General features: G+C 40.5%; 1 protein-coding gene across 12 annotated transcripts in view; it reads right to left on the bottom strand.

Annotated features, from left to right (window-relative positions):
• Positions 1 to 25,439, bottom strand: part of ABI1 (abl interactor 1) — a 124,677-nt gene that overhangs the window by 27,996 nt on the left and 71,242 nt on the right. For all 12 annotated transcript variants that reach the window (XM_066280625.1, XM_066280629.1, XM_066280634.1 and 9 more), the window contains one exon: positions 8,911 to 9,087. In XM_066280625.1, the coding sequence (XP_066136722.1) occupies positions 8,911 to 9,087 (177 nt within the window). The remainder of the gene's footprint in view (positions 1 to 8,910; positions 9,088 to 25,439) is intronic.

Here is a 25,439-nt window from a genome sequence, read left to right as displayed (position 1 = left end):
TTACCAATCTTATTCAACATAGTCCTGGAAGTCCTAGCCACAGCAATCAGACAAGAAGAAGAAATAAAAGGCATTCAAGTTGGAAAAGAAGAAGTAAAGCTATCATTATTTGCAGATGATATGATATTGAATATAGAAAATCCTAAAGTCTCAGTCAAAAAACTACTGGACCTGATAAATGAATTCAGCAAGGTGGCAGGATATAAAATTAATACTCAGAAATCAGGCATTTTTATACACCAACAATGAACAGTCTGAAAGAGAAATTAAGGAAACAATCCCCTTCACTATTACAACCAAAAAAATCAAGTACCTAGGAGTACACTTAACCAAGGAGACTAAAGATTTGTACTCGGAAAATTATAAAACATTGATAAAAGAAATAAAGGAAGATACAAACAAGTGGAAGCATATACTGTGCTCATGGTTAGGAAGAATAAACATCATTAAAATGTCTATATTACTCAAAGTAATTTATAAATTCAATGTAATACCAATTAAAATACCAGTGACATACTTCAAAGATATAGATCACATATTCCAAAAATTTATATGGGACCAAAAGAGAACACGAATAGCCTCAGCATTCTTAAAAAAGAAGAATAAAGGGGGAGGTATCACACTTCCTGATATCAAACTATACTACAAGGCCATTGTACTCAAAACAGCCTGGTACTGGCATAAGAACAGGCACATAGATCAATGGAACAGAACAGAGAACCCAGAAATAAACCCACAACTCTATGGACAACTGATATTTGACAAAGGAAGGAAATACAATGGAGTAAAGACAGCCTCTTCAACAAATGGTGTTGGGAAAATTGGACAGCTACCTGCAAAAAAATGAAACTAGATCACCAGCTTACACCAGTCACAAAAATAAACTCAAAATGGATAAAAGACTTAAATGTAAGGCATGAAACCATAAGCATCTTAGAAGAAAACATAGGCAGTAAGCTCTCCGACATCTCTCACAGCAATATTTGCTGATTTATCTCCATGGGCAAGGGAAATAAAAGACAGGATAAACAAATGGGACTATATCAAACTAAAAAGCTTTTGCACAGCCAAAGACAATAAGAACAGAATAAAAAAACAAACTACACAATGGGAGAACATATTTGACAGTAGGTCTGATAAGGGGTTAATAACCAAAATTTATAAAGAATTTGTAAATCTCAACACCAGAAAGACAAATAATCCAATCAAAAATGGGCAAAAGAAATGAATAGACACTTCTCCAAAGAGGACATACAGATGGCCAATAGGCATATGAAAAAATGTTCAACATCACTAATCATTAGAGAAGTGCAAATTAAAACCACAATGAGATATCACCTCACACCAGTCAGAATGGCACTCATCAACAAAAGAACACAGAATAAGTGCTGGCGAGGATGTGGAGAAAAGGGAACCCTCCTGCACTGCTGGTGGGAATGCAGACTGGTGCAGCCTCTGTGGAAAACAGTATGGAGATTCCCCAAAAAATTGAAAATTGAACTGCCTTTTGACTCAGCCATCCCACTTTTAGGAATATACCCCAAGGACACCATAGAATGATTCCAGAAGGAGAAATGGACCCCATGTTTATGGCAGCATTGTTCACAACAGTGAAGATCTGGAAACAGCCCAAGTGTCCGTCAGAGGACAAGTGGATTAAAGAGCTTTGGTACATATATACTATGGAATACTACTCAGCCATAAGAAATGATGACATCGGATCATTTACAATAACATGGATGGACCTTGATAACATTATACGAAGTGAAATAAGTAAATCAGAAAAAACTATGAACTATATGAATCCATGCATATATGGGACATAAAAATGAGACTCAGAGACATGGACAAGAATGTGATGGTAACAGGGAGTGGGGTGGAGGGATGGGGAGGGGGCGAGGAAAGAGAGGGAGGGGGTGGGAGGAGGGTAGGGGCACAAAGAAAACCAGATAGAAGGTGACGGAGGACGATTTGACTTTGAGTGAGAGGTATGCAGCATAATCAAAGGTCAAAATAATCTGGAGATGTTTTCTCGGAACATATGTACCCTGATTTATCAATGTCACTGCATTAAAATTAATAAAAATAAGATAAAAAAAAACAAAAAAAAAGACAGGAAAACCATTTTAAAAATCAGTCAGAAATGACGGCTACACTAACTGAAATGAATAATAATTTAAAGGGAATCAACAGTTGAGTAGACTCAAAACAGCAATTTGGAATATAAGGAAACAAAAATCAATTGAACAAAACAGCAAAAAGATCAAAAGAATCCAAAAAATTAAAGGATAGTTTAAGGAGTATCTGGGACAACTTTTGGCATACCGACATTCAGATTATATAGTACCAGAGAAGAGAGAGAGCAAGAAATTAAAATACTATTTCAACTAATAATGACAGAAACCTTCCCTAACCTGGAGAAGAAAACAGACATACAAGTCCAGGAAGCACAGAGTATCAAACAAGATGAACCTAAAGAGACCCACACCAAGACACATCATAATTTAAATACAAAAGGTTAAAGACAGAGAATCTTTTTTTTTTTTGCTCCTTGCAAGAGAGACAGGCAAGCAGACAGACAGACATAAAAGGAGAGAGATGAGAAACAGCAGCTTGTAGTTGTGGCACTTTAGTTTGTTCATTGATTGTTTCTATACATGCCCTGACGGAGTGACCCCTTGCTCAAGTCAGCAACCTTGGGCTCAAGCCAGTGACCATGAGATCATGTTGATGATTCCACGCTCAAGCCAATGACCCATGCTTAGCCTGGTGAGCCCATACTCAAGCTGGATGAGCCCACATACAAGCTGATGACCTTAGGGTTTCAAACCAGGGACCTCAGCATCCCTGGTCAACACTATCCAACGTGCCTCCACCGGTCCAGCTAAAGACAGAGAATCTTAAAAGCAGCAAGAGAAAAGCAGTTACAGCTAGTGCTCGACTTACGACCACGATTGGTTCCAACAGACCCGTCGTAACACAATTTGGTCGTAAGTTGAGTAGGCTATATGTACAGTACTGTGAAATGATGTTATAAAAATATTTAAGTCATATTTTATCATAATTTTCTTTCACTATTATATATCATAATTTTCTTTGTTCATTTTATTCCATTTGTATTATATCTACACCATTTTGTTTCTTATTTTTACATTCGTCAGGTTTAAATAAAACACTGCATTACTAGTACAACTGGTTTAATATTTGCAAAGACAATTTCCTCTTGGTAGACATCCTGGGAGGGGTTTGATGAAAAATATCCAAGACACAAAACACAAATTACTGTACCAAGTCTGGGATAACAGTTAAAATGGTGCAGGCGGAGATGGTAGTGCTGCCAGAAGCTGGTCCGCACTGTCGTACACCCAGCTGGCCAACGCTGGCGCTGCCAGACGCGGAGCAGTTGTGGCTAGTGACTGCGGTTGTAAAGTCAAATAGTCATAAGTTGCATAGGTCGTAAGTCGATCAATAGTTGTAGTTATCTACAAGGAAGTTCCCGTAAGGCTGTCAGCTGATTTCTCAATAGAAACTTTAAAGGCCAGAAGGGATTGGCAAGAAATATTCAAAGCAATGAAAAGCAAGGACTTACAACCAAGATTATTCAACCCAGCAAGGCTATCATTTAAAACTGAAGGAGAAATAAGGAACTTACCAGACAAGAAAATGCTAAAGGAGTTCATCAAAACCAAATCAGTATTACAGGGGGTCCTCAGGTTACAACAGTCTCAACATACAACGTTTCAAGTTTGTGACACTCCCATAAAAACTCAAAATAATTGAGACGTGAGTGTTTCAGCTTACACTGTCAGCATCATACTATGGACTACATAGGTGAACTAGTTTGGTTGCATGTGGTGGAAGAATACTCAGTACAGTGTACGGCAGGGGCCCCCAAACTTTTTACACAGGGGGCCAATTCACTGTCCCTCAGACCATTGGAGGGCCGGACTATAAAAAAAAAACTATGAACAAATTCCTATGCACACTGCACATATCTTATTTTAAAGTAAAAAAACAAAACGGGAACAAATATATTTAAAATAAAGAACAAGTAAATTTAAATCAACAAACTGACCAGTATTTTAATGGGAACTATGGGCCTGCTTTTGGCTAATGAGATGGCCAATGTGCTCCTCTCACTGACCACCAATGAAAGAGGTGCCCCTTCTGGAATTGCGGCGGGGGCCGGATAAATGGCCTCAAGAGGCCGCATGCGGCCCGCGGGCCGTAGTTTGGGGACCCCTGGTGAACGGTACAGTATATTTATGTCCTTTTCCTGTGGCTTGTGTTTTTATGTTCTAGATTATGATTTTACAACTGTGTTAGGATAGGTAAATGACTTAGGCTACAGTGTGTTTCGAATTACACCAAAATTCAGATTGCGTCACTGTCATAGGAACAGAACTGTGTCCTAACTCGAGGAACCCCTGTATACGAAATTGTTAAAGGATCTTCTTTAAAAGGACGAGAAGGAATAGGAAGAAGAGAAAAAGAAAAAGGAGGAGAAGGAGGGAGAAGGAAGGAAAGAAGGAAGGGGAGAAGGAAGGGGAGGAGGAGAAAGAGGAGGAAGAAGAGAAGGGGAGGAGAAGGAGGAGAGAGAGGGGAAGGAAAAGGGGGAGGAGGAAGAAGGGGGAGAAAGATAAAAAATATGAACTAAATGGCAATAAATACATATCTACCAAAATTGAATCTAAAAGTCAAAATAAATGAACAAAGAGAACAGAAACAAACTCATAGATACAGAGAACATTTTGATGGTTGCCAGATGGGAGGGGGTTTAGGGCGATGGGTGAGAAAGATGAAGGGATTAAGAAGTACAGATTGGTAATTACAGAATAGTCATGGGAATGTAAAGTACAATATAGGGCAGGGGTCGGGAACCTATGGCTCGCAAGCCAGATGTGGCTCTTTTGATGGCTGCATCTGGCTCACAAATTTTTAATAAAAAAATAATAATGTTAAAAATATAAAATAGGCCCTGGCCGGTTGGCTCAGCGGTGGAGCGTCGGCCTGGCGTGCGGGGGGACCCCGGTTCGATTCCCGGCCAGGGCACATAGGAGAAGCGCCCATTTGCTTCTCCACCCTCTCCTCCTTCCTCTCTGTCTCTCTCTTCCCCTCCCACAGCCAAGGCTCCATTGGAGCAAAGATGGCCCCGGCGCTGGGGATGGCTCCTTGGCCTCTGCCCCAGGCGTTAGAGTGGCTCTGATCGGCAGAGCGACCCCCTGGAGGGGCAGAGCATCGCCCCCTGGTGGGCAGAGCTTTGCCCCTGGTGGGTGTGCCAGGTGGATCCCAGTTGGGCACATGCGGAAGTCTGTCTGACTGTCTCTCCCCGTTTCTAGCTGCAGAAAAAATACAAAAAAAATTTTTCAAAAAAAAATATATATAAAATATTCTCATGTATTACAATCCATTCATTTCCTACCGCTCACATTCATGGTTGCGGATGGCTGGAGCCAATCACAGCTGTCCTCCGGGACAACACCAAATTTTTATTGGATAATGCATAATGTACAGGGGTCGTTGTATGGCTCTCAAGGAATTACATTTTAAAATATGTGGTGTTCATGACTCTCTCAGCCAAAAAGTTTCCCGACCCCTGATTTAGGGAATACAGTCAATAATATTCTAGCCTGACAAGGCTAGAATAGTGGACACAGCAGACACAGTGGACACAGCGTCGGCCTGGGACACAGAGGACCCAGGTCTGAAACCCTGAAGTCACCAGCTTGAGCAAGTGCTCATCCGGTTTGAGTGTGGGCTCACCAGGTTGAGCGTAGGGTCACTGGCTTGAGCATGGGATCATAGACATGATGCCAAGGTCACTGGCTTGAGCAAAGGGTCGCTTGCCCTGCTATAACCCCCCATACCCTTGTCAAGGCACATATAAGAAAGCAATCAATGAAATAACTAAGGTGCCACAACAAAGAATTGATACTTCTCATCTCTCTCCTTCCTGTCAATATGTCCCTATCTGTCCCTCTCTGACTCTCTGTCTCTGTCAAAAAATAAATAAATTAATAAAATAATAATATTCTAGTATCTATGTATGGTATCAGATGAGTACAAAATTTATGGCCTGATTGCTTAGTAAGTTATATAATACAGTGGTCCCCAACCTTTTTTCGGCCACGGACCGGTTTAATGTCAGAAAATATTTTCACAGACCGGCCTTTAGGGTGGGACGGATAAATGTATCATGTAACCGAGACAAGCGTCAAGAGTGAGTCTTAGATGGACGTAACAGAGGGAATCTGGTCATTTTTTAAAAATAAAACATCGTTCAGACTTAAATATAAATAAAATGGAAATAATATAAGTTATTTATTCTTTCTCTGTGGACCGGTACCAAATGGCCCATGGACTGGTACTGGTCCACAGCCTAGGGGTTGGAGACCACTGATATAATATATAGTAAAGTATATAATATACAGTTAAAACTAATATAATGTTGTATGTTAACTACAATTGAAAAAATTCTTAAAATACACTTTAAAACAGCCTATATAACAACATGAATGTACATAATGCTACAGAACTGTTCATTTAAAATGATTAGGCCCTGGCCGGTTGGCTCAGCGGTAGAGCGTCGGCCTAGCGTGCGGAGGACCCGGGTTCGATTCCCGGCTAGGGCACACAGGAGAGGCGCCCATTAGCTTCTCCACCCCTCCGCCGCGCTTTCCTCTCTGTCTCTCTCTTCCACTCCCGCAGCCAAGGCTCCATTGGAGCAAAGATGGCCCGGGCGCTGGGGATGGCTCTGTGGCCTCTGCCCCAGGCGCTAGAGTGGCTCTGGTTGCAACATGGCGATGTCCCGGAGGGGCAGAGCATCGCCCCCTGGTGGGCAGAGCATCGCCCCTGGTGGGCGTGCCGGGTGGATCCCGGTCGGGCGCATGCGGGAGTCTGTCTGACTGTCTCTCCCTGTTTCCAGCTTCAGAAAAATGAAAATAAAATAAAATAAAATGATTAAATGTTAAATTTTACATGGTTATATTTTACCACAATTTTTAAAGTTAAAAAATAAAAAAAAGTCTAATATCCATACAAAAAATAGATTGCCGCCTGACCAGGCGGTGGAGCAGTGGATAGAGCATCGGACTGCGATGCGGAAGGACCCAGGTTCGAGACCCCAAGGTCACCAGCTTGAGCACGGGCTCATCTGGTTTGAGCAAAAGCTCACCAGCTTGGACCCAAGGTTGCTGGCTCAAGTAAGGGGTTACTCGGTCTGCTGAAGGCCCGCGGTCAAGGCACATATGAGAAAGCAATCAATGAACAACTAAGGTGTCGCAATGCGCAATGAAAAACTAATGATTGATGCTTCTCATCTCTCCGTTCCTGTCTGTCTATCCCTCTCTCTGTCTCTGTAAAAACAAAAAAAAATTAAAAAGAAAAAAAAAGAAGAGAAGAAAAATAAAAAGTAGACTGCCAAAACTCACATCTGTATACTTTTCAGTATATATCATGCTGTATTTACACTTCCCATTTATACATATATATAATATAATGAATAGTTGAATACTCCTATCCAAAATTTCCTTGTAAAATGTGGTTTCATTGTATACCTTAAGTACTATGTATTAAACAATTATTAGTGAAGGTACAATAGAGAATATTCACTTCTAGGATAGTGACGTAATTTTTTTTCATGGGTACATATTGCTTTGGTAGGAAAAAAAATCAAGAGTAGACAAACATGAAAGAAGTAAGAGTTAAGTGAATATGCGTACATATGGGCATATACATGTGTAAAGTATACATATCATTTTTAATCCAAAGGCACATAATATTACAAAAATAAGTTCTTCCAGACTCTCAAAATTCAAATCATATAGATCAATCTAGTCTAAAATATCTTAAAATTGTATTTAAGTTCTTACACAACCCTAGCCACATCCTTGGCTAAAAATACAAGAAACAAACAAGTAGCCTCCTCTACATTTGCAAAGTGTTCCAACTTTACATATAACTAACAAGCAAAACAGCAAAGGGGAAAGTCTACTATTCTCAGAGAAGGGTTAAAGGTCAATGTCATTAGCTTGAACTCCCCTCTTGATCAGGAACCCCAGATAATTCAAAATGCAACAGATCCAGCAAAGAACCAGTCAGATCAACCAGCTAAGAAAAGCTTCAAGATTCTGGCAGACTCCTAAAAATGATTATAAATATTCTAAACACCAGAAACAAGATCAAATAATGGTCCTCTAAAAAAGGGACTGTAAAATTTCAGAAGAATAGTTTATCCTGAGCAGATATGACTAAAGAATTCAAGTCATTCCAGATGCTTGCAAAATGATCCATAAATACTAAAATAGTAGGCTACACACATCCACCAAAAGCAATTCTGCTATGCAAGAAATGTACATGGGCAGCAAATAATCTCTTCCCAAAAAGCTTATTAGGTAGGGGGTGGGCAGTGGGGGAGAGTATACAGAACAAAATTACATAAATTTTATTTTTCCTAGAGTGCTAGAATTACATCCACATAGATGCACTAATATGATATATATACATATATAGGAATAAAAGTTTAAAGTATTTATAAAGTACGTTCTAAGTCAATTGTAAAAAGCTTGTAAATTTTTTATTTTTAAATATTCAGTAGTTAAAGCAAGACATGGTATTCAAAATACAAATTTATAATGTTAGTCTAGGATTCAAATGGCTCAATTAATGAATAGCCATTTCAAGTTTTAATAGCCTCTTGAACATAGCCTTTTCCACAGGTAAAATTCTGTTCCATTTTGGTATAATGTATAACTAATATTAAATAAATATTTTATGAAAATTGTATTCAAGTTACTAGCTAAGAAAATCTATTAATTCTTGAAGAAAATTATTTTTATCAGCATTTTGCTATCCAAAATATTTACCAGATAAATAAGTCATTTTAAGTTAATGTAACATAAAAACGCTTACCTTAACACCATGGCCCACATCATCCAAAACTGTATAGTCAATAGGTTTTCGAATATACCTTACAGGTCGCTCCATGTTTGCTGGTGCTATTATTTTGTGACTTCTTGATGTATTCTTATTTGTTGTTAAAATACCGATCTCTCTTCGAGCCACTTTCTCTTTATGGATGTCCACGGTCTATATTTTAATATAAACAATACAAAAAATATTATCAGGCATAGTAAATAATACAGTGTGTCCGTAAAGTCATGGTGCACTTTTGACTGGTCACAGGAAAGCAACAAAAGACGAGAGAAATGTGAAATCTGCACCAAATAAAAGGAAAACCCTCCCAGTTTCTGTAGGATGATGTGGCAGAATGTGCACATGCGCAGATGACGTAACACTGTGTATACAGCAGAGCAGCCCACGGCCATGCCAGTCAAGATGTGGATGGTACAAAGTAAAGTTCAGTGTTCTGTGGCTTGCTAAATTTGAATCCGTGACCAAAGTGCAACGTGAATATCGGCGCATTTATAAAGAAGCACCACACATAGGAATAACATTACTCGGTGGGATAAGCAGTTGAAGGAAACCGGCAGTTTGGTGGAGTAACCCCGTTCTGGTAGGTCATCAGTCAGTGACGAGTCTGTAGAGGCTATACGGGATAGCTACCTAAGGAGCCCTAAAAAATCTGTGCATGAGCCCACATCGAACTGCACTGAATAGGTATGAAACTGGGAGAGTTTTCCTTTTATTTGGTGCAGATTTCACATTTCTATCATCTTTTGTTGCTTTCCTGTGACTGGTCAAAAGTGCACCATGACTTTACAGACACACCATACATGACGTCCATATATACTGGATCATCTATACATAGGTTGGACCATACAACTGTATCACATGTCTATTTCCCAGTGAATACTCTTTCCCTTCAAAATTAAGCAAATTAATATCCTCAAGGTTCAAAACAGGGAATACCTTAAAGCAGTGGTCCCCAATCCCCGGGCCGCAGACCATACCGGTCCGGTCCGTGGGCCATTTGGTACCGGTCCACAGAGAAAGAATAAATAACTTACATTATTATTTCCATTTTATTTATATTTAAGTCTGAACGATGTTTTATTTTTGAAAAATGACCAGATCCCTGTTACATCCGTCTAAGACTCACTCTTGACGCTTGTCTTGGTCATGTGATACATTTATCCGTCCCACCCTAAAGGCCTGTCCATGAAAATATTTTGTAATTTTCTTTACTAAAGATCTGGTGTTTGTGGGAAGACGGGGGTGGGGTGGGGTGGGGGATCATACTCTGAGCAGGTTACACTTTATGTAGTGAGCATAAAAACCAGCAAAGAAATAAATAAAACAGTAAGGTAAGTGTATTGGCGACACATGCACAGTTTATTAGAAAGGTGTTCAGAGCAAGATACCAAACTGAGTTGAGAAAGCTTCACCTAAAGGCTTTATAGAGTAGGTAGGTTTTTAAGTATGAATAGAAAAGGCAAATATAAAATTATTCAGGGCAGAGAGAGCTGCACGTTGCAGACAACAGTGTAAGAGAAAACATAAGAGCAAAGGTCACAGCCTACCTAATACTGGTCTTCATGGCTTAAAAACATTGTTGTTTTTTAATTTACTTGTCAACATTTAAAAATGAGATAGTAGTTAGCACAGAGAAATAATTACACAACTGCCCAACAATTTAAACTTTATCCCAATAGTAATGGGGAATCAATAACAAATGTAAATGATGACATCATCAGATTTGCATTTTAAAAGATCTGGGCCTCCCTCTAGAGGCCCATGCCTGCCTGCCTTCCTTTAGGTGTGTCTATTTCTCTCCTAAGCTCCTAGGGCCCCTCTGCCTCTGTAACGTTGTTCAGGAGCCCACACAGCCCAGCTGGCTCATTCTTTCATAGCTCACTTCTTTTACCTCTGTAACTTTCTAAATAAACATTTACTTGTTTTAAAAAAAATCCCTGTGGCTGAGGTGTTGGGGGTATATAGAACAAGATTACTGGCAGGGAGACTAGATAGGTAATTATGGTAGTCTGGGTGAGAAGAGGCAAGGCTGAGAACTAAACTGAAGAAAGTGGGCTGGGGGTTTTGTGAGAAAAAGATAAATTTAATATTAATGCTTGTTTAAGATTCTATTTCACCAGAATTATAAAAACCGCGATTGGGAAAGAACCTGTAACAAAAAGATGTTTTCCCAATTTCAAAACAAGGTACAGGGAGACAATTCTCCTTGGGTGTCCAGCACTTCTGCACATATTGCAAGAAAAGCCACTTGATTCCCTTTGCTCTGGGTATTTATATATAGTAAATAGGCTTAGAGGGCATAGTGTCTCCTTATAAAGCAAAATGCAGGTTTATTTAGTTCAGTATAATAAAGATTATGTCACCCTTCCAAGGCAAAGGTAAAGAAGGCTTATTGCCCGTTATAAAAGATCTGCTCCAAGCTGGGAGTTCCTTTCTTTTAATACACCCAATTCAGAGTGCAGGCATCACTCAGCTCTCTTTGCAGAATTCTATAAAAATTGGGGCTGGCAACCTGGCACATATGATAACACTTTGGCTACTGCTACTGACATGAATAATGACCTCCTTTTGTAACCCAAGAGTCTCATGTCTTCCAATAGTAAGCCATGATACTGGATAGCTCGAAGGAAGGGTGAAATCTCAAATCCTTCATAGTTTTCTGTAGTTTTGGCAATGAGGGTCTAGTTAATAGTAGGAATTAAGAGAAGTCCATGATTGTGAGTCAACACTTTGATCAAACTGTATGGTCAATCAAGCAATGAATGATCCTCCACTTTACTGCCTATTAATGGGGCTGAATAGAGGAAGTACCATATTTCCCCATGTACAACATGCACCTTAATTTTAGGGGCCTGAAATTTGAAGAAGAAAAAAGTATTACATAAAGTTATTGAACTCAAGTTTTATTCATCATAAAATTCATACACTCCTCATCACTGTCAAAACTCCCATCCATTAGCTTGTCCTCATCTGTGTCTGATGACAAATCACTGTCTTCAACAATGAGCACAAAAACAAGCACAAAAAAGCGGAAAATAAAGGAACTTACAGCCACTGTATAAGACGCATCTGGTTTTTAGATCCCAAATTTTTTGGGAAAAGGTATATCTTACACATGGTTAAATACGGTAGTTTCAGGCTGAGGTCCAGTAAATAGCAGGTTCATAGGCAGCAGTATGAATAATGCCCCACTTACTGACAACTCTCTACACCAAGCCAACAATAAGCCTCAGCAGATTTGCCCTATGAACAACTAGTACTAAGATCTGTCTGGTGGGGGGAGAAGGGAACATAAAGTTCTACCCCCTGTACAGAGAAACATGTCCACACAAAAGGAGGTAAACTGCAACCACTGTGATCAGAATCACAGAATCTTTAGAACAACTGTTCAGGAGAACTGGGGCAGGGCACATAATGCTTGTTAATGAAGAATGGTAACCTCTGCTTATCTTATTGCTCAGCCCCTCCTGCAGTCTATCATGTCAACACTAGATCCATTGGATGAGCAAAAGGCCTTAGCATTTTCTGGCAGTGAGTCTTGTCTGCTATAGAAGAGTTTTGGCCTCCTTAAAGAAATTTCCCAGGGACACACTTCCTGTACTGATTTCGGTTGAAAATGATGATGCAAATGTTTCACTATAGAATGAGAAACTCACCCAAAGAAATCTAGATAAATTCTTGCTATCAGCCATGCAAGCCTAAGAAAACTTCCCTAATCCTTATGCTGAAATCAAGTAAGAATTCAAGAGATGTTATCTTGACAGTGGAGCAGCAAAGAGCCCAAATTAGGTGAGTTCCTAAAAACAATGATGCTACTGCTGAGCAAGGCCAAGTCAGGCAAAGGGTACAAACTCATGACCCCACCAGAAAGCAATGTGGCTGCAGATGTTGAATAAATGAATGACATCAGTAATGATGACCCTGCTGCACAATACAGGGCTTTGGGCAGACCAAAAACAACACAGGTTATTGATTTATCAGCATGTGGCCACAGCACCACACAGCATGAAAGTCAATGAACCTCATTTGCTGGTGTAAAACAGCTCTCTGCCAACCATTCCCTACACCCCAACCTCTGCTGCTTTTAAAAAAAGACGGATAAGGGTTGGGTCGAGCTCTCCCAGTCTCAAGCAGAATCCAGGACCTCTGTAAGATATCCATCTCTGGGTATTTATCAGAAAAGAATAAAAACACTAATTCAAAAATATACAAAATATATAAATGCACGCCTACTGTTGGTCAAATAAGTTTGTAAATATGATGTATATGTTTGCTCGCTTTGGGTGTGGGGGACAGGCTGTGAGCTGGCAGTCATTATAGCCTAAGGCTTAGTTTTCAGACTAAGCCTTTCCCTCCCTTCTAATACTAAGGTCTTCTCAAAACTAAGCTTTCCCCACACCCTTGACTGTTGCATGATGTGGGGTGGTACACTCTTATGAGGAATCCCCTTTATGCCTCAGATAAGTGGCTTTGTATCAGAGACTTCCTTATTTGTACATTGGCTTAAAGGCTTTAATTTTCTACTACACTATCAAATAAAGCAGACCAGGGGCTCTCGCTCTCTCATCCTGCTACCAGCACTGCAGAGGCCTCCCTGACCTCTTGTCCTCTATGGGAAAAGTAGGTTTTCTGCTTTTCCCTTAGCTTTTCTGGTGGCTTACCTGGTCTTGGCGAGAAACCAATAAACAGAATGGCCCACCATCCTCTGACTACCGTTTCTTTACTGTCTGCTCGAATTCAATGAGAACCTGCATAAGAATGGCCACGATGGCGGACCCTAGCCATACACCCATGTTTTCTGCAGCACTATTTACAATACCCAGGATATAGAAAAAACCTAACTGTCCATCAATGGATAAACTGATAAAGAAACTGTGGTGTGTGGGTGTGTGGGTGGGTGTGTATAAATATATGCACACTGGAATACTATTCAGCCATAGTAAAGAATGAAATCATATCATTCGTAATACCATACAGGGACCTTGAGGACACTATGCTAAATGAAATAAGTCAGACAGAGGAAGACAAATACTGTAAGATCTCAGTTATACTTGGAATTTAAAAAACAAACAAGAACAAATATAGGCTCATAAATAGACAAGGCTGGTGGTTGCCAGAAGGGAGGAGGTGGTCAAAACGGGTTAAGGAGGTCAAAAGGAACAAACTTCCAGTTATAAAATAAGTAAGTCATTAGAATATAATGTATAACATAACAACTATTATTTAATAATACTGTATTACATATTTGAAAGTTGCTAAGGGAGTAAATCCTAAGAGTTGCCATCACACAAAAAAAGAAATTTTATAATTATACATGGGACAGATATTAACTAGACTTATGATGGTGATCACTTCACAATATATACAAATATTAAATCATCATGTTGCACACCTGAAACTAACATCATTTATGTCTATTATACCTCTATATAAAAATATACATACACACATCACATTAACAGAAATGTCTTTCTTTCTGCTTCCAACACTTTAATCCCAGTCCAATTCACTACCAGCACTGAACCTGGCTGTTGCAATAGCATTCTGATTCATTTGTATCCAATATAACCTTTTTCCAATCTGTTCTCCATGGTGTATCCATGGTGATCTTTACAAAAACAGTTCCCAAAGATATATGCACCCCTGTGTTATTCAAGGTGGACAAGAAATGGAAACCTAGATGTCCTTGAGTAGATGATTGGATAAAGATATAGCACATATACACAATGGAACACTACTCAGCCATAAGAAAAGATAAAACACTGCCATTTGTGCCCTAGCTGGAGAGTTCTGTTGGTTAGAACTTCATCCTGAAGCGTAGAGGTTGCCAGTTCAGTCCCTAGTCAGGGCACATACAGGAACAGATCAATGTCCTGTCTCTGTCTCTCTCCTTCCCTCCCTCTCTAAAATTAATAAATAAAATTTTTTTCAAAAAAGAAATACTGCCAGCCCTAGCCAGTTGGCTCAGTGGTAGAGTGTTGGCCCAGTGCATAGATGTCCTGGGTTCGATTCCCGGTCAGGGCACACAAGAGAAGTGCCCATTTGCTTCTCCACCCCTCCCCCTCTCCTTTCTCTCTTATCTCTCTCTTCCCCTTCCACAGCCAAAGCTCCACTGGAGCAAAGTTGGCCAGGGTGCTGAGGATGGTTCCATGGTCTCCGCCTCGGGTGCTAAAATGGCTCCAGTTGCAACAAAGCAACGCCCCAGGTGGGAAGAGCATCGCCCCCTAGTGGGTTTGCTGGGTGGATCCCGGTTGGACGCATGTGGGAGCCTGTCTCTCTGTCTCCCCACTTCTCAAAGCTTCAGTGAAATACAAAAAAAAAAAGAAATACTGCCATTTACAACAATATGGTTGGGCCTTGAGTATATCATGCTAAGCAAAATAAGTCAGACAGAAAAAGTTAAGAACCATATGATTTCACTTACATGTGGAATATAAAACTAAAAACAAACAAAAAAAAAACAAGAAAAAACAGAAAAGAGCATGGTGGTTACCAGAGAAAAGGGGGTGAGGGGTAGTGTAGGGGGTCAAATATATGGTGATGAAAGATTTGACTTTGGGTGGTGGGCACACAATGCAATATACAGACTATGTATCACAAAAATGTACACTTGAACCCTATATGATCTTACTAACCAAGTCATCCCAACAAATTTAATTTAAAAAAAAAAAAGTAAACTTGAGAAAACAAAATGAAAAAAAACCTGAAAGATATCTCACCTGTTAAATCCTATTAAAATAATATCCCACATATTTCCCAGTCTTCATGGGAAATACAAATTCAAAATGGCTCAAGTTTGTTCTATATTTTTCTCATACATCATTGTATCTCCTTAAAATCATCTTTTTTCATCCTTCCTACCTCCTTCACACATTATAGAACTATTCAGCACACTATTTCAAATTACTTCAAAATTTTTCTAAGTCTACTCTCTCTCCAGTCTCCCAATTAGGAATCATGAAAGTCCAAATCACAATCCATCCAGCAAAGTACAACCCTCCATATGGCAGAGTGAGTGAATAAAGCAGGTAGGAGGAGGGGACAGGCTTGGAACATTTGTATAACAGCATGCATATGTTCACCAAAATAAAGTTAGCTTTCTCAGGGAGATGATTCTTTCACATACTTGAAATCTCTTACTTTCACATGTTTTTCTTCATCTTTAGGTAGCAAAAGAAGCAGTTTAATATAAAGAAAATTAGTTTTCAATTCTAATATACTGGACATATAATTTAAGAGTTACCCTAGTTAAAAGGGACTAGAAGACTCAGGTGATCATCCTGTAGCAACGCCTGAACCTATGAAGAAGAGCTGAAAACTGATAGTAAAAAACAAAAAAACAGGCCCTGGCCAGTTGGCTCAGTGGTAGAGCGTCGGCCTGGCATGCAGAAGTCCCGGGTTCGATTCCCGGCCAGGGCACACAGGATAAGCTCCCATCTGCTTCTCCACCCCTCCCCCTCTCCTTCCTCTCTGTCTCTCTCTTCCCCTCCCGCAGCCAAGCTCCATTGGAGCAAAGATGGCCCGGGTGCTGGGGATGGCTCCTTGGCCTCTGCCCCAGGCACTAGAGTGGCTCTGGTCGCAACAGAGCATCGCCCCCTGGTGGGCGTGCCGGGTGGATCCCGGTCGGGCGCATGCGGGAGTCTGTCTGATTGTCTCTCCCCATTACCAGCTTCAGAAAAATACAAAAAAAAAAAAAAAAAGTACTTTCTTTTTATTTTTATTTTTTGGTATTTTTCTGAAGTAAAAAGTGGGTAGGCAAAGAGACAGACTCCCACATGCAGCCGTCCAGGATCCACCTGGCATGCCCACTAGGGGGTGATGCTCTGCCCATCTGGGGCATTGCTCCCATTGCAACTAGAGGCATTCTAGCACCTGAGGAGGAGACCATGGAGCCATCCTCAGTCCCCGAGCTAACTTTGCTCCTGGAGCCTTGGCTGCTGGAGGAGAAGAGAGAGATAGAAAGTTAGGAGAAGGGGAAGGGTGGAGAAGCAGATGGGTGCTTCTCCTGTGTGCCCTGGCTGGGAATCAAACCTGGGACTCCCACACACCGGGCCAACGCTCTACCATTGAGCCAACCAGCCAGGGTCTACACAAGCTTTTAAACTCACTAATATTCCATTTTGCCCATGAGGATAGAAGACTATTAAAAAATGTAATATTGTTTGATTAAAAAAATACTAAAAAAATTAACCAAGTCTAAATCTTATTTCAAACTATCAATCTCCCACAGGCAATTAAGGTAAAGTATTTCTCAATGTTAATATGGAAGCACAGACATAACACATTATGTATTAAAGTATAATGTGTGATGGAGCAGGGGATAAAGCATCAACCTGGAATGCTGAGGTCTCCAGTTTAAAACCCTGGGCTTGCCTGGTCAAGGCCCATATGGGAGTTGATGCTTCCTGCTCCTCTCCCTCTTCTCTCTCTTTGTCTCTCCTCTCTAAAATAAATAAATTTTAGAAGAAGAAGAAGGAAGGAGGAGGGAGGAGGAGGAAGGAGGAGAAAGGAAGAGAAGCAGGGAAGAGGAGGAAGGAAAAAGGAGGAGGAGGAGGATGCAGGAGGAAGGAGGAAGAAGAAGAAAGGAGGAAAGAGGAACAAGGAGGAAGGAGAAAGGAAGAAGGAAGAAGAAGGAAGGAGAAATATAATGAATGTTGAACCTGGAGGGCATTTTGCTAAGTGAACAAAGCCAGACACAAAAAGAAAAAAAAGGCCCTGGCCAGATGGCTCAGTGGTAGAGCGTCGGCCTGGAGTGCAGGAGTCCCAGGTTCGTTCCTGGCCAGGGCACACAGGAGAGGTGCCCATCTGCTTCTCCACCCCTCCCCCTCTCCTTTCTCTGTCTCTCTCTTCCCCTCCCGCAGCCAAGGCTCCATTGGAGCAAAGTTGGCCTGGGCGCTGGGGATGGCTCTATGGCCTCTGCCCCAGGTGCTAGAGTGGCTCTGGTCGCAACAGAGCAACGCCACAGATGGGCAGAGCATCGCCCCCTGGTGGGCGTGCCGGGTGGATCCCGGTCGGGCGCATGCGGGAGTCTGACTGCCTCCCCGTTTCCAACTTCAGAAAAATACAGAGAAAGAAAAAAAAAAGAAAAAGAAAACTTCATAATCCCACTCTTACATGGAATCTGAAATAGCAAAATACACAGAAGGAGAATAAAAGGTGGTTACCAGCAGTGGAGAGGTGGGGGAAATAGGAAATCTAAAAAAGTTTAGCCTGACCAGGCGGTGGTGCAGTGGATAGAGCATTAGACTGGGATGCAGAGGACTCAGGTTCAAAACTCCAAGGTTGCTGGCTTGAAGCAAAGGTCGACTGCTTGAGCAAGGGGTCACTGGCTTGGTTGGAGCCCCTCGGTCATGGCACATATGAGAAAGCAATCCATGAACAACTAAGGAGCTGCAACAAAGAACTGATGCTTCTCATCTCTCTCCCTTTCTGTCTGTCTGTCCCTTTCTCTCGCTAAAAAAAAACAAACAAACAAAAAAAAAAACTCTGAATAAAATCACGTGTGTGCGTGTGTGTGTGTGTGTGTGTGTGCGTGTGTGTCTCTGAGAGTAATGGGGGGATAAATGATAATGGACAGTGACCTGACTTGGGATGGATAGTGAACACACAATACAGTATATATACATGATGTATTGCAGAAATGTGCACCTGAAATCTGTATAATGCTAACAGGTATCACCCCAAGAAACTCAATAAAAAGGAAAAAATAAAAAATAAAAGCAGTGGTGCAGTGAATGCTGAGGTCACAGTTTGAAACCCTGGGCTTGCCTGGTCAAGGCCCATACAAGAAGCAACTACTACGAGTTGATGCTTCCCACTCCTCCCCCTACCCCCACTTTCTCTTTCTCTCTGTCTCTCTCTCCCCTCTCTCTTAAAACAAAAGAGAGTAAAGGCAAAACTGAAATTTTTAGCCTGACCAGGCAGTGGCACAGTGGATAGAGCATTGGACTGGGATGCATAGGACCCAGGTTCAAGACTCCGAGGTCACCAGCTAGAGCGCGGGCTCATCTGGTTTGAGCAGAGCTCACCAGCTTGGACCCAAGGTTGCTGGCTCGAGCAAGGGGTTACTCACTCTGCTGAAGGCCCGTGGTCAAGGCACATGTGAGAAAGCAATCAATGAACAACTAACATGTCACAACGAAAAACTAATGATTGATGTTTCTCATCTCTCCGTTCCTGTCTGTCTGTCCCTGTCTATCCCTCTCTCTGACTCTCTCTCTCTGTCTCTGCAAATAAAAAAAAATTAGCCTGACCTGTGGTGGCACAGTGGATCAAGCATCGACCTGGAATGCTGTGGTTGCCAGTTCAAAACCCTGGGCTTGCCTGGTCAAGGCACATATGGGAGTTGATGCTTCCTGCTCCTTCCCCCTTCTCTTTCTCTCTCTCTCTCTCCTCTAAATAATAAATAAATAAATAAAATATTTTTTTAAAACTGAAATTTTTAAAAAGCTCTATCCCCACCCAGTTAAAAATAAAAGAAATATGGAAACAAATGAGTTTGAAAGATTAACCTAAAAAAAAAATTATGTGGCCTTCAAAGCCAGGTATAACACTCCCACCTACTCACTACCATACATCTCTCACTGCACCACTCCCATCCAATGTAGTATTACTGATGCCAAATTTTCCCAAACTGATCTCAATGCCTCCCAATAAAACCTTCAACAGGATTTTTCAGTTTCAAAATATACATGGAAGGGCAATTGGGAAAGAATGACCCAGACATGAATAAAATTAGAAAGGGAGCGCAGGTCTTGCTCATTGACATTTATTATAAAGCCATAGTAAATGAGACAGCAGGGTTCTCAGAGTAAAATAAATGGACCAATTCAACAGAAAAGAGGACTCAGAAACAAACTTGATCTTATCATGACGCCACACGGGAAAAGAATGCATTATTCAAATCGGGTGATAAAGGCTGCACTCGAGATATGAATCCACACCTCACACCACAGGGGGAAAAAACAATTTCAGATCCATTAAATGTAAATGCAAATAAGTGACATTTATAACTGAAATATTACACATTAATGAAAACGAATGAACTATATATGAAATACAGAAAAATAACACTGAATCACTGAATGAGAGAAAAAAACCCAACCATTCTAGGCTATATAGAGCATGAAACTATTTTTATTAAACCCAACACAGACAAGATTAAACAACAATTATTTAGGGACATATATATATGTGATAAACACTTTTTAAATGTTTAAAATAAACACTTCCATGGGCATATATGATTTAAACACATAGGTAGAAGAAACAAAACTGATCATTTTCTAGTTCATTTTGGTAGTAGATTCACAGATAACAGTTTTATTACAAATTTTATTACACATTATTTTTCTTCTTTTGAATGTATCAAGAATAATTTTTCAAAAGTCTTTAATTGTACACAAAGTACAAACAGAGCACAGAGAAAAAAATTAATTAAGCCTGACCAGGTGGTGGCGCAGTGGATAGAGCGTCGGACTAGGATACAGAGGACCCAGGTTCGAGACCCCAAGGTCACCAGCTTGAGCGTGGGCTCATCTGGTTTGAGCAAGGCTCACTCACCAGCTTGAACCCAAGGTCGCTGGCTCAAGTGAAAGGGTCACTCAGTCTGCTGTAGCCCCCTGGTCAAGGTACATATGAGAAAGCAATCAATGAACAACGAAGATGCCGCAACGAAGCATTAATGCTTCTCATCTCTCTCCCTTCCTGCCTGTCCCTCTCTCTCTGACTCTTTCTGTCACAAATAAATAAATAAATAAAAAATTTTAAAAGGAAACCTTTTGAAAAACTAATTAGTATCCCTGGCATAACATCAAAAGACTCCAAGACGAAACTTCACGTTAACCAGCTGTAGTAGATATATCAAAATTAAAAAAAGGAAGAAGGGGGGCAGAGGAAAATTCAAGCAGAGGGAACAGCATAAGCAAAGTCAAAGACGCATGAAAATACAACAACTGCTTAGAGATTAGAGAAAATTTAAAATAGCCTGAATAAAATAAGCTGAACTCTGCTCTTGAGAACTAAAGAGCCTGGCACAGTGGATAGACCATTGACCTGAACACTGAGGTTGACGGTTCAAAACCCTGGGCTTGCCCAGTCAACGCTCATATGACAAACAATCAATAAACAATTCAAGTGAAGCAACTATGAGTTGATTCTTTTCATTTCCCCCTGTCTTCTCTCTGGTAAATCAATAAATAAAAAAAGAAACAAGGTATTAAAGAAAGATTAAGAAAAATTAAAAACCATATCTCACAAAGTTCTCTAAGGACCAAGCAGCCCTTCATGATACGAGATTAGAAAATGAATAGACAAAATAAATTTTGTGGAAAGCAAAGGTTCTAGGAATAATTAAAACATTCCAAGCGATTGTACTTAGAAGGGCAAAAGAATTTTAAACTAATGTTAAAATAAAAGGTTAAATTCATAGAAAAGATTTTCAAGTTAGCTCTTAAGATATGATTATTTAAACCTATTGTACAGAAATGTTATTTTAATTATATTCTCTTTCCTTTCTTTACCAATTTGGGGGACGGGGGGGAAGAAAACATTCTTCTTTTAAAGATCCTCCAGTGAAATTCTTTCTAATTATCAAAAGACAGAAAGGCAGGCAGGAAAGAAGTATGCCATAGCAGAACTACTTAATATTTCACATATTTTCTATTATATCACAATAAAGACTGACTAGCCTCACAACTGCCTCCAACAATACAGGGAGGGAACTATAAGTTTCAAGCAAAGAACCTTGTACACGTAAGTTACAAAGCACAATAAATTTTTGCTTAAAGAATAACTACAGAATAAAAATTGAAACACTTCTGCCCTGAATAGAAAAAGAAGAGTATGAAAGGGGTAGAGAAAGTGTAAGAATTCTGAGACAAGCCAAACAGAGAAATCTTTCTGCCAAGAAAGAGACAACCTTTGTCTGTTACTGCTTAATTGGATCAGGCTCTGGAAATGGCCCTCAGCCCAAAATTCTGAGTTACAGAGCTTTGTTTAATAAGCTTGAAACAAGGTCCCAATCAATTGTGAAGTTAACTTGATTCAGAATGACCTACATACACACTATAAAATAGTTCTATTTAGAAAAGATGAGCTACAAAATAAGACTCTGGTAGAAAACAAAATATAAAACACTTGCATCAGAATTATTATGAAATATTTAAACCTGGGACAAACTGGATCTGTCACTAACACTGTGGCCCATACACAATTTTTCAGTACCACCCAATGACATTTTCCTCTCTTCTTACTATAGAACACTCCACACAGTAACTACACTGCTCCCAAAATTTAGGGGATATTTCAAAATGAGTACGAAGCTATAAAATATCCCCTAATTTTTATGAACTGTATATATAGCCCCTCAAAAAATGTTTTGTACTTAATTTAATGATAGCCACTTTTGATCCAAACTAGGATCTAAGGTAAATAAGAACTTTTAAGAGAACATTAAACCAGCCTGACCAGGTGGTGGCGCAGTGGATAGAGCGTCAGACTGGGATGCAGAGGACCCAGATTCAAGACCCCGAGGTTGCCAGCTTGAGCGTGGGCTCATCTGGTTTGAGCAAAAGCTCACCAGCTTGGACCCAAGGTCACTGGCTGGAGCAAGGGGTTACTCAGTCTGCTGAAGGCCCACAGTCAGGACACATAGGAGAAAGCAATCAATGAACAACTAAAGGTGTCGCAACGAAAAACTAATGATTGATGATTCTCATCTCTCTCTGTTCCTGTCTGTCTGTCCCTATCTAGCCCTCTCTCTGACTCTGTAAAAAGAAAAAGAGAGAGAGAGAGAACATTAAACCACAATTTATTTTCTAAATATCAAGTCATAAATTTGTATTTGGTCCCAAGCATCCTACTCCTCACTAGGAATTAACTTTTGTTCTAATAGTTCAAAAAAGTCTTTCTCATCTATTTTCTTTTTATTTTAAAATATTATTTTATTATTTATTATTTTATTTTAAATTTATTATTTTAATAAAATTTATTATTTTAATAAAAAGAAATTTATTAATTTCCTCATTTTAGAGTGGGGGAAGACAGAGAGAGACAGAAAAGGGAGGAGGAGCAAGAAGCATCAACTCCCGTATGTGCCTTGATCAGGCAAGCCCAGGGTCTTGAACCAGCAACCTCAGTGTTCCAGGTCGATGCTTTATCCACTGTGCCACCACAGGTCAGCCCATGTCTCTCCCTTCTTAAAAAGATAATATATTAAACATTCTGTAGAAATGTCAGGCATTATAGTCTAATAACAAAGAGCACCGGCTTAGGATCCAGACTGCAGAAATTTAAGACTATCATTTACTGGTCCTAGCTGGTTGGCTCAGTGATAGAGTGTCGGCCCAATGTGTGGATGTCCCAGGTTTGAGTCCCAGTAAAGGCACACAGGAGAAGTGACCATCTGCTTCTCCACCCCTCCCCCTCTCCTTCCTCTCTGTCTCTCTCTTCCCCTCCAGCAGCCAAGGCTCCACTGGAGCAAAGTTGGCCCATGGCTTCTGCCTCAGGCATTAGAATGGCTTTGGTTGCAATGGAGCATCGCCCCCTGGTGGGTTTGCTGGGTGGATCCCAGTCAGGCTCATGCGGGAGTCTGTCTCTCTGCCTCCCCCTTCTCACTTCAGAAAAATAATAAATAAATAAATAAATAAATAATAAATAAAGTAGGTGGAGGGTGGGCAAAATAGGTAAAGGAGATTAAGAGGTACAAACCTCCAGTTATAAAATAAGTAAGTCAAGATGTAATCTACAGCACAAGAAACATAATTGAGAAACTTCTAGTAATTTTGTATGGTGACAGATAGTTACTAGATCTACTGTGATAAACATTTCACAATGGATGTAAATAACAAATTACTATATTGGGGGTAAAAATGAGGGTGGAAAGAGACTGCCTGGGGCAAAAGGTGCACAATGCAGTGTGCAGATGGTATATTGAGTTGTACAATTGAAACCTGTATGGTTTTGCAAACCAATCTCATCCTAATACATTCAAGTTTTACAGGACAAAAAAAAAATTACTACATTGTACAACTGAAACTAACATAGTATTATAAACTGTATTTCAATAATTTTTTTTTCGTATTTTTCTGAAGTGAGAAGCAGGGAGGCAGATTCCCACATGCGCCCGACCGGGATCCACCCAGCATGTCCACTAGGGGGCGCGCTGCTCTGCCCATCTGGGGCATTACTCCATTGCAACTGGAGCCATTCTAGCACCTGAGGTGGAGGCCATGGAGCCATCCTCAGCGCCCGGGCAAACACTACTCCTGAAGCCTTGGCTGCAGAAGGGGAAGAGAGAGATAGAGAGAAAGGAGAGGGGGAGGAGTGGAGAAGCAGATGGGTGCTTCTCCTGTGTGCCCTGGCCAGGAATCAAACCTGGGACATCCAAACGCCGGGCCGATGCTCTACCACTGAGCCAACCGACCAGGACCTCAACAAAATTTAAGTAAAAAAAAAAAACCTTGAGAGGTTCAGAATTTCAAAGCGACAGGTTCTACAGACTACAAAAGGTAGGAAAAGATTCAATATCACAATGAAATACCACTTGACACCTGGTAAGATGGCTATATGAATGAATGATGAATGAATGAATGAATGGTTTGCAAAGATGTGGAAAAATTGAAACCTTCACAGACTACTAGTGGAAATGCAAAATGGTACAGCCACTTTGGAAAACAGTGGGCAGCTCCTTCAATAGTTAACATAGAGCGACCATGTGATCCACAATTTCACTCCTAAGTACAGAACCAATTTAACTGAAAAGATATGTCCACACAGAAACTTGTACACTAATGTTCACTGCATCATTATTCCTAATAGCCACAAAGTGAAAACAACCCAAATGTTTACTAATTGATAAATGGATAAGTACAACATGACAGATCCACAGAACAGGTTTGGCAATAAAAAGGTTTAAGTACTGCTACACATCATGGATGAACCTGGAAAACATTATGCTAAGTAAAAGAAGCCATCATTAAGGACCATACATTATATTAATGGACTGGGGATTAATAGCAAAGGTGTACATAAGGTTTCTTTTGGGGGTAAAAATAATGCTCTAAAATTGCTTGTGGTGGCAGATGCATAACTTTATAAATATTGTACACTTTAAGTGGGTAAACTGTATATGATATGTGTATTTATCCCCCTCCCCATTAAGGCACTTATGAGAGAGCAATCACTGATGCATCTCATCTCTCTCCCTTCTTGTCTGTCTGTCCTTCTCTCTGTCTCTCTGTCTCACACACATACAATTTATAGTCCAATATTAAAAGTATAAAGAAGATCCATCTGGAGTAGGAAGAAGGGACAATCAAAACCCAGAAAACAGGCCCTGGCCGGTTGGCTCAGTGGTAGAGCATCGGCCTGGCGTGCAGAAGTCCCGGGTTCAATTCCCGACCAGGGCACACAGGAGAAGCGCCCATCTGCTTCTCCACCCCTCCCCCTCTCCTTCCTCTCTGTCTCTCTCTTCCCCTCCCACAGCCGAGGCTCCATTGGAGCAA

The sequence above is a fragment of the Saccopteryx bilineata genome, chromosome 5 (assembly GCF_036850765.1).
Source record: "Saccopteryx bilineata isolate mSacBil1 chromosome 5, mSacBil1_pri_phased_curated, whole genome shotgun sequence".
Taxonomy (NCBI): Eukaryota; Metazoa; Chordata; class Mammalia; order Chiroptera; family Emballonuridae; genus Saccopteryx; species Saccopteryx bilineata.
The sequence above is the reverse complement of the archived record's forward strand: the minus strand, read 5'-3'. Positions and strand labels throughout refer to the sequence as shown.